The sequence below is a fragment of the Acyrthosiphon pisum genome, chromosome A2, assembly GCF_005508785.2.
Source record: "Acyrthosiphon pisum isolate AL4f chromosome A2, pea_aphid_22Mar2018_4r6ur, whole genome shotgun sequence".
NCBI lineage: Eukaryota > Metazoa > Arthropoda > Insecta > Hemiptera > Aphididae > Acyrthosiphon > Acyrthosiphon pisum.
The window spans coordinates 26289505-26298407 of NC_042495.1; the positions used below are offsets into that span (position 1 = coordinate 26289505).

The 8903-nt window shown below is 26.7% G+C and overlaps 1 protein-coding gene across 2 annotated transcripts in view; it reads left to right on the forward strand.

The window, feature by feature from the left end:
- LOC100573953 (ring canal kelch homolog) overlaps positions 1-6561 on the forward strand; it is a 12090-nt gene extending 5529 nt beyond the window's left edge. For both annotated transcript variants that reach the window (XM_029489148.1, XM_029489147.1), the window contains exons 6-11: positions 3374-3530; positions 3613-3710; positions 3771-4073; positions 4164-4307; positions 5647-5902; positions 5999-6561. In XM_029489148.1, the coding sequence (XP_029345008.1) occupies positions 3374-3530; positions 3613-3710; positions 3771-4073; positions 4164-4307; positions 5647-5902; positions 5999-6195 (1155 nt within the window). In that variant the 3' untranslated portion in view covers positions 6196-6561. The remainder of the gene's footprint in view (positions 1-3373; positions 3531-3612; positions 3711-3770; positions 4074-4163; positions 4308-5646; positions 5903-5998) is intronic.
- The last annotated feature ends 2342 nt before the right edge of the window (positions 6562-8903 follow it).

Sequence of the window (8903 nt, forward strand, 5' to 3'; positions counted from 1 at the left end):
TTAATTTATAATATAATATATTGTACAAACTACCTCAAAACATATTATGTTAGTAACGGTGACAAAATGTTTTCCATAATGCCCATAGATTTCCAAAGGTGGGCAAGTTAATGAAAATAATTAACTCAAGTTAAGTTAAGTTAAGAGGACACAAGATCGATAAGTTAAAAGTTAACTCGATAAGTTAAAAATTAAGATAGAAAAAAATATAAACTTAACTCAGTTTAAAAAAAGTTAATCTATTTTTTTTTTAAATTAGTATGTAAATCCCATAAAGAGCGAATGTGTCATTCTAGTTTCTAATTTATAAATTATAAAAAACAATTTTATTGAACTTTTATCATAATGTACACTGTTACCATTTTACTTCGACTTTACTATTAATTACTAATTTAAACTATACTCATCTCAAATTAATAATTTAACAAATATATTTTTTTATATGGTATAGAAATTGAATGTCATAATACGTGAAGACGAGTACATGACTTTCATATATATTATAAGTTATATAACATTAAAACATAATAATTGTCAATTTGTAATTTAAAATCATTAATTTTCTGAAAAACATTTATAATTGCGACTCACATAATATAATATAATTTACAACTTAATAAAATATATTAATATACACAAAATTATGTTATCAAGAAAAGATGATATATATAAGATGATATAATATCATTGTATACGAAGAGAGATTCTGTTTAGAGATGGTTTGTCAGTGTGGACATTTTATGTTATATTTATATTGTTATTCTTCATTATTAATACAGTAGCCGGTAAGGTGAATTAATATTATAAAATTTGTAAAAAAATTGTTGTTCTTGGTTATTTATTATGTTATTTCGTCCTAAATTGACGTAAATTGATTTTGTATTTTTGACATTTTTTAGTTAGACAATAACCTATTTATTACTTACGTTGAACTTTATTTTACTGTTCCAATTCTTAGTTATAAAAGTTGAAAATTTTATAAATATTTAACTACAAAATGGTTTTTAAATTTTTAAATATTGACATTCATAGAAAAACAAAACTAAAAAAATTGAAAATTGAAAATGCTCGTTGCTGGTTTAAAACAATTATAATATTATCAAAATTGCAAATAGTATTCAAAAGAGCCAGAAATAATAAAATAATATTTTACAAAATCAATTTTGTTTTTTTGGTGTAACTCTAAAATAAATTACCGTAAATACAAATACATTTCCTTTCTTGCTTGTATTTACATTTTCTTTACACAATAAACTTTTCAGATTTCAGTTACAGTGCTTCGATTTCAATATAATATATTGAAATCGGAGCACTCTTAGAAATTTGAACTTATAGTATCTTAACTTTTAGTAAATTATATGGTACTTAAGAGAGGTTTGTTTTCAATTTTCTCAATAGTTGTGCTACGGGAAAAATATCGACAAATTAAGAAAAACCACTAAAAATGGGATTTTCACTTCTAACTCTTTGTTTATCAGTTATCACCATTGAAACAAATAAAAATTCAACTTATTGTCTACAAGTACTATTATTTTAATTAATATTGTATTAATAACAAGTAATAACAATATAATCATAATTTAAAATATCCACATTGACAAATCATCTCCGCTCTTAAACGTTTTTCGTATATAATTGATATTCCCACACAGTATAAAAATATTTCCTAACTATGGTTAAAATATTTTCAGGAAAATAATGTAGTTTTCAAAATATTATAAAAAGTTACGTGAATAAGTAAGAAATATTTTAGTTATATTATTTGGCCAACAAGTTCATATTTTTGAAAATATTTTGTAAAAAACATTTACAAATCATTTTAACCATGTATTTGAAAAAAAAAAAACATTCTTACGGAAACTTTATAAAAATATTGAGTCAACATTTTTATGCAATTATAAAGTACAATATTTTATTATGATGAGTAGAAAATATTAATAAAATATTATTTGTTAAATACCTATTCATTATTCAAGCACTTTAAAATATTCACAAAATATTATCATTTACCAAATGCTGTGTGGGATATTATATCATTGAATTCATATATAACAGCATCCATTATACAGTCGTTCACTTGTAACCTACTGTACAGCAGAGTGACATACACTTGCCCACATTTCATATTTTTTTAAGATTGAAAAATAGCTGTTTTATCCTTTTGTGTATAATTAGATCTTAAACATAATACACTTTTTTTTTATCAATTTTAAGTTTTTACGATATGAATTAAGATTTCTACTTACGATCCAGTAATACGTGATATATCGAAATATTTGCATGTCCTGTTAAAATTTAAAATTTGGTTTTTCTATTACTTTAGTATTCTTAGAAGGTTATTAACGATTTATATGGATATTTATAATTGATATTTAAATGCACTGTTTGTCGTTTTAAGAACTCGAAAACCCTGAATTTATATACCTAGCAATTACAATGCAAAATAAAAATCAAAAGACAGAATCCAGAAGATGTGAAAAATATGCAAAATACGAGTATACAAAATCGTCTTATGCAGAGACATATGGAGTGTTACAAACCTTACGAGAGTAAGTTGTAAGTGTAGCTGCCAGATAAATATAAGTAACGGGTTTTTTTTTGCTTATAGAGATGAGGTTTTTTGTGATATTAAACTAGAAACAGACGATCACAAAATAATTATCGCTCATAAAGTGGTTTTAGCATCGGCTAGTCCGTATTTCTATGCCATGTTCACAAATTTTTCAGAAAAGAATCATTATCTCGTTGTAATGAGAGAGATAGATTCAACCGCTTTACAGTTGCTGGTAAATTTTATTTATTCGGGGCATATCGTGGTCACTGAAGAAAACGTTCAGGTTATAATAATATATAAAATTGGATTTTATTATAATTATACAGCAAAATTATTTAAATTGTTTATCGTATATTTCTCCAGGATTTGTTGCCAGTTGCAAATCTCTTGCAGTTACAAGAAGTAAAAGAGGTGTGTTGTGATTTTTTACAGACACAACTCTGCCCTACAAACTGTATCGGTATATTCGATATAGCTGATTTACATAGCTGCACGGAATTGCTAAGAAGTTCAGAAATATATATTCAACAACACTTTTCGTACGAAATATAATTTATTATTATGATTTTATAAGGACATATTATTTATTGTTGTTACATTTTGATTCTTAGAGAAGTTGCTGGTGGCGACGAATTTTTATCGTTATCATCGGATCAAGTAATTATGTTGATCTCCAGTGATAAACTTATAGTCCCATCCGAAGAAAAAGTATGCAAATTAATATTGAATATTGATGTATTTTAGTATTGGGGAAGGAAAAATTATATAAATATATGTAGTCTAATAATTTATAAGTGCATTTATCATTTTATGTTTTAGGTATTTGAATGTGTTATTCGTTGGGTAAAACATGAACTGGGTTCAAGAGAATGTGTTTTACCACAATTAATGGAACACGTACGTTTACCACTAATATCAAATAATTACATATTAAATAAAGTAATTGAGGAATCTCTTATTAAGGACTGTATTGAATGTAAGTTTTTTTATTTAAACATGTTTTTAATGTGAATTAATTTATATTTTAAAATATTTAAATTTGTATATAATTTACTAAGGTAAGGAATACATAAGAGAAGCATTACATTTTCATAGGCTCAAGCCAGAAGAGCTTATTCCACAAAACATCCGGTTCAAACCCAGACAAGCAGATAAAGTATAATTCTGTTATAATGTATATCCCTTTCCAATATATTTAACCGTTTAATTAAAACAGGTTATATTGGCTGTTGATGGGATGGATACTAAATTTAGCAACGGTACAGAATTTTTCGAACCAAAAATGAGCCGATGGCATAACGGACCGGAAATGATTACAAGCCGTAAAAATCCCGGTCTAGCTGTAGTGAATGATAATTTAGTGTTTGCCGTGGGTGGTTCTACTGATCATTTTGAACCTCTTCGGTCTGTTGATGTGCTTGATTTATCTTCAGAATCACCTTGTTGGAAACCTAGCGTTGACATGATAGTTAAACGAAATATTTTAGGAGTCGGTGTCATAAATAATCATGTCTATGCCGTAAGTATTGTTGAATTATAATTTAATCGTTTTTTCGTTATTTCTGTTATAAAGTAGGTAGGTAAAAATAAATTGTTTAATACATTTAAGGTCGGCGGACACAATTACAGTGATTCTGCATTAGATAGTGCAGAAGTTTTTGACTATAATACTCAAGAATGGCATATGATATCTAGTATGTCTACTAGAAGATCCGACCCTGGGATCGGAGTCCTAGATAATCTTCTATACGCGGTAAACTAATATAATATTTTTAAATTTAAATTGTGATAATATCATATGTATTTGTTACAATAATAATTGTGGTTGAGATAAAATAATTTTCCTGATAAAGAACCAACGAATATAATATCCATTAAATAAAAAACATCCTTTAATGAAAATTTAAAATTGATAATAGTCAAGAGGATGTGATACCCGCATGTGTTGTCTCCGTCTTCCAAGTGCGTAACACAGCAAATTGTATGATCATCAGAACATGTGTAGCTTCGTTAGTTTAAAAATTAGAGCGAATTGAACTCTTATAAAATCTAAAGGTAAGATTATTATCAAGGCAACCTTAAGGGATTTTTAATATACATTTTTTTTAATGCGAGTTATGAGTATTTAAATATGTAAAAATAATCTACAATTTTAAAATACTCATAACTCACGTTAAAACTAAAATACAGTTGACTCTCGATAACTCAAACTTTGATAACTCGAAATTCTTGACATCTCGAACAGATAAAATTCCCCTTCAAATAACAATTATACGTTGAGATATTAATAACTCGAAATTTTTAGTAAGTCAGAGAGTTACCGAGAGTCGGCTGTATAATAAAAAGACCGTGAGGTTGCCTAGATAATAATCTTACCTTTAGATTTCATAAGAGGTCAATTTGCTCTAATTTTTACACTAACGGAGCTACACGTGTTCTGCTGAGCGTACAATTTGAAATTTTACGCACTTGTAAGACAGAGACAACACAAGCTGGTATCACGTCTTATTTATAAATAATATATTAATATAAAATATATTTTACTATTCATACACTTATATTCTATATCTATATAACATACCTACTAAATTCTCAACAAAAAAATTCTCTTGTGCAAGAATCAAGAAAAATAATACATCGATAAATTAAAATGATAATAAATAATATACTAGGTATTATAAAATATATTTGGTTAAATACCTTCTGAATTAAATGATTTAATAATTTCATCAGAGACAGATTCATTTTCATTGATCGACAAACCTACCTATATAGGAGGGACCAAAACTCGTTTTTATTTTTGTAACAAATTTATTCATAGGTTAATAAAAAAAACTAATCTTATTTAGGTATGTAATTTTTATATTTTTTATATTGTTAATGTTTGAAAATTTCGACACAATATTTATAAAAAATGATTCATTCATATTTTCATAAATATTAGTTTTAAATAATTTTCAAACTTAAGTAATATTTAATTTGATACGCTATCATTAATAATTAATAATATTGTATTCGTTCAACTTTTCATAAATATGTACACAGTCACTTTTTTTTTCGACTCTTAAATTTGAATAAATTAAATTTTGTAGGCAGGAGGTTTTGATCAATCATCACTGCAGACTTTTGACACTGTTGAATGTTATGATCCCAACATCGATACCTGGACACCAGTCGCGAAAATGTGTGGACGACGCAGAGGTTTTGGTGTAGGAGTTTTAAACGGTGTACTTTATGCTGTGGGCGGTCATGATGGACTTAACTGCCTGAGTAGTGTTGAAGCATACAGGCCAAGTACAGGAGTTTGGACTACTGTTGCGGACATGAATTTTACTCGACTTCGTGCAGGTATTATCTCGTAAAATAATTCAAAAATATTTTATGAAACATCTTCTTTTTTTTTTTTTTTTAAATTTATTGAATTTAACTTGTTTTTCAATATAGGAGTAGTTGCACTAGACGGTTTATTGTATGTCGTTGGTGGATCTTACAACTGTTATATTGTCGATTCTACCGAATATTACAGCCCCGAAACGAATACCTGGACCATAGTCACAGCGTCAAAAAATTATCCACATACTTCAGGAGGAATAGTAGCCATTAATATGCCACGACATTTTAAAACTTGTTCGTATTCATGATTTTTTTTTGATATAATGTATAAATGTTTTCTTATTTTATATTATGATATCTTAATTTATTTTTTATTAATTATTTAGTATCCGAATATTTTATTTAAAAGGTTCGTATTATATTCGTCATTATATCGAACATTTGCAAATGATGTACCTAGTTAAAAATGTTTAGTATGTTTAATTTCTATTTTGATTATCCATAGCTATGAATTGAACATTTAAATTAAGGTTTGTCATAATTAGTTATTACTGTTATAAAAATTCTATACAATGTTTACGTAAATGGATAAGGTGTGTAAAATACATTTTGAGCACTGTCATAGTGGTGCTTCGATGTTTACATTATAGCAATGGAAAGAAAATCCCAAAAAAGTCTAGTACTTAAATTTGGCCGAAAAAAAATCTATCCATCATAACATATTGTAATCTTCTCGCAAAGTAAACTAAATTTTGATTAATTTCAATTAAAATAATTGATATAGCTGATAAAAAAATGAAGGAGTATCTACACCACATGTGGATACATGAGTATACATATATTTGATCACATGTACTACATACGTATCTCTTGTAAATTAAATACATTAATCGCCACCCTTAGAGTCTAATCAACTCTTATGAGATTGCTATGATAACCTAAGAACTTTATGACATTAATCTCGTCTTTGGAATTGTTAGTTTATCATGGCAACTGTAACTTGTAATTGGTTAGGGTAGGTTCCCAGTCTCAACACGATGAGATCACGGTAGCCCTCTCCGTGTCGCACAAAATTAAACGACCCCCAGTCATAAGAGTATAAGACATCAACAATGACGTGTTAAAATTATGAAAAGGTAATCGATTTCTATTGAATTTGGATTAATTACTACCTATTGAATATATTTTACACATTCGAAAATTTACTTCGACTCGATCGAACGAGTAAGACTATTATACCCGACTGGTATGAAAGTGCAAATGAATAAAATTAATATACCTACTAACGGCCTATATTTTAATTTATCTTTTGTGGAAAAACTCTAAGTATTCGCTATCTTGATTTTCCTCATAAACTACCACAAGACTGGGTAAGTTAATGATTTTTTTTAACTCGTTAAGTTAAGTTATTTAAAATACAAATTAAGTTAAGTTATGTCAAAAGTTACTCATATTTTTTTTGGTTAACTATTGTTAACTTTGAAAAAAAGAAACTTAACTTAGTTTAAAGTTAAAATTTTCTAATTTACAAATATAAAGAAATTCCAGACTCATAATATTGTTTATAAGATTGTTTTTCTTTACGCTCAAGAAAACTACTGAGAAAATTTTAAATGATACATCAAAGTAAAAACCTCAGAAAAAATGTACAATTATTCTTCGTACGAAAATGAACTTAGTTTAGGTACTTTTAAATAAAATTAACTTGAAGCCAACACGTTAATCTTTTAAAAAAAGTATTTGTAAGTTAATTGTAAGTAATGTATTAATGATTATGTATTAACCAATCATAAAAACTATCCGGTGTGCTGTGGATAAAGTATTCGTGTTACTATAATCGTGGACTGATAACATCGGTACAACATGACCAACGAATCAATCACTTAAAATGGTTCATTTATACAGTCTCTCTAGTAGCAGAAACCATATTATACTAATCCAGAAAAAAAAAAATTATTATTGCTATTAAACTATTAATTATATATTTGAACTATTTTACTATTTATTTCTTCCAATATTCTTGTTCAGTGGTTAATTTTTTCACTGCTTCAACTAGTAGTAAAGATGATGTCAAACCCAATTTTCTGTACTAAATATTATTCCGTGTGGTTCATCAAAAACGTATCTACAATCTTTATTATATCGTATACATTTTATCAAAGTACTTAACCCACTCAGTCGTAGTTTATGTGTAAAATACCCGAGTAATGTACGAAATAATCGTTTTATAAAATATAGTGTTTTTACTTTTTACAATAGGTAGGTACAGGTAGTGTTCACATTACCCGGATAATGTGAACACTAATCGTATTTCGTACTTTATCCGTAACATATAAATTGCACTAATTGTAGAAAATATCACAAACAGTCTGAACTGGATTAAGAATAATTAAAGTAGCTGCCCAAATGCTTTTCATTTATAATATTATGTGTGCTCTAATAACGAAATCAATGGGTAATTACTAGGGCTCGGATTTATATGTATTTATACAACCAAAGTATGTATTTATACAATAAAATGATGTACATAAATATGTGCTAAAGAATTCAAAATTTGTATTATCAAAAAAAAAAAATAATAATAATAATAATTAATAATATAATAAAATGTAATAAAAATTTATATTTATCTAATTATATTATATTGATTACAAACATTTATTAACATTCATTTTTAAATTTTCGAATCCAAAAGATCGCCGATATTGTCGTAAAATCTTAATAATAATTAATAATAAAATTAAATGTGATAAAAATATGCATATTTATTTATAGTTATCTAATTATCTTGATTACAATTAATAATAACATGCACTTTTAAATTTTCGAATTAAAAAAAATCGTGAAATCAAACGTATTTGAATTGTAAAATCAAATATAGCTCATTTTATCAAAAATCTCGTCAAACAAATTTATCACTTGCCGAAATTAGTTTATTATGTCGCAGAGAAAATATGTATTTACATATACGGGACACTTGTAAAGAGGTATGGCGCAATTACAATTACGGGTACAT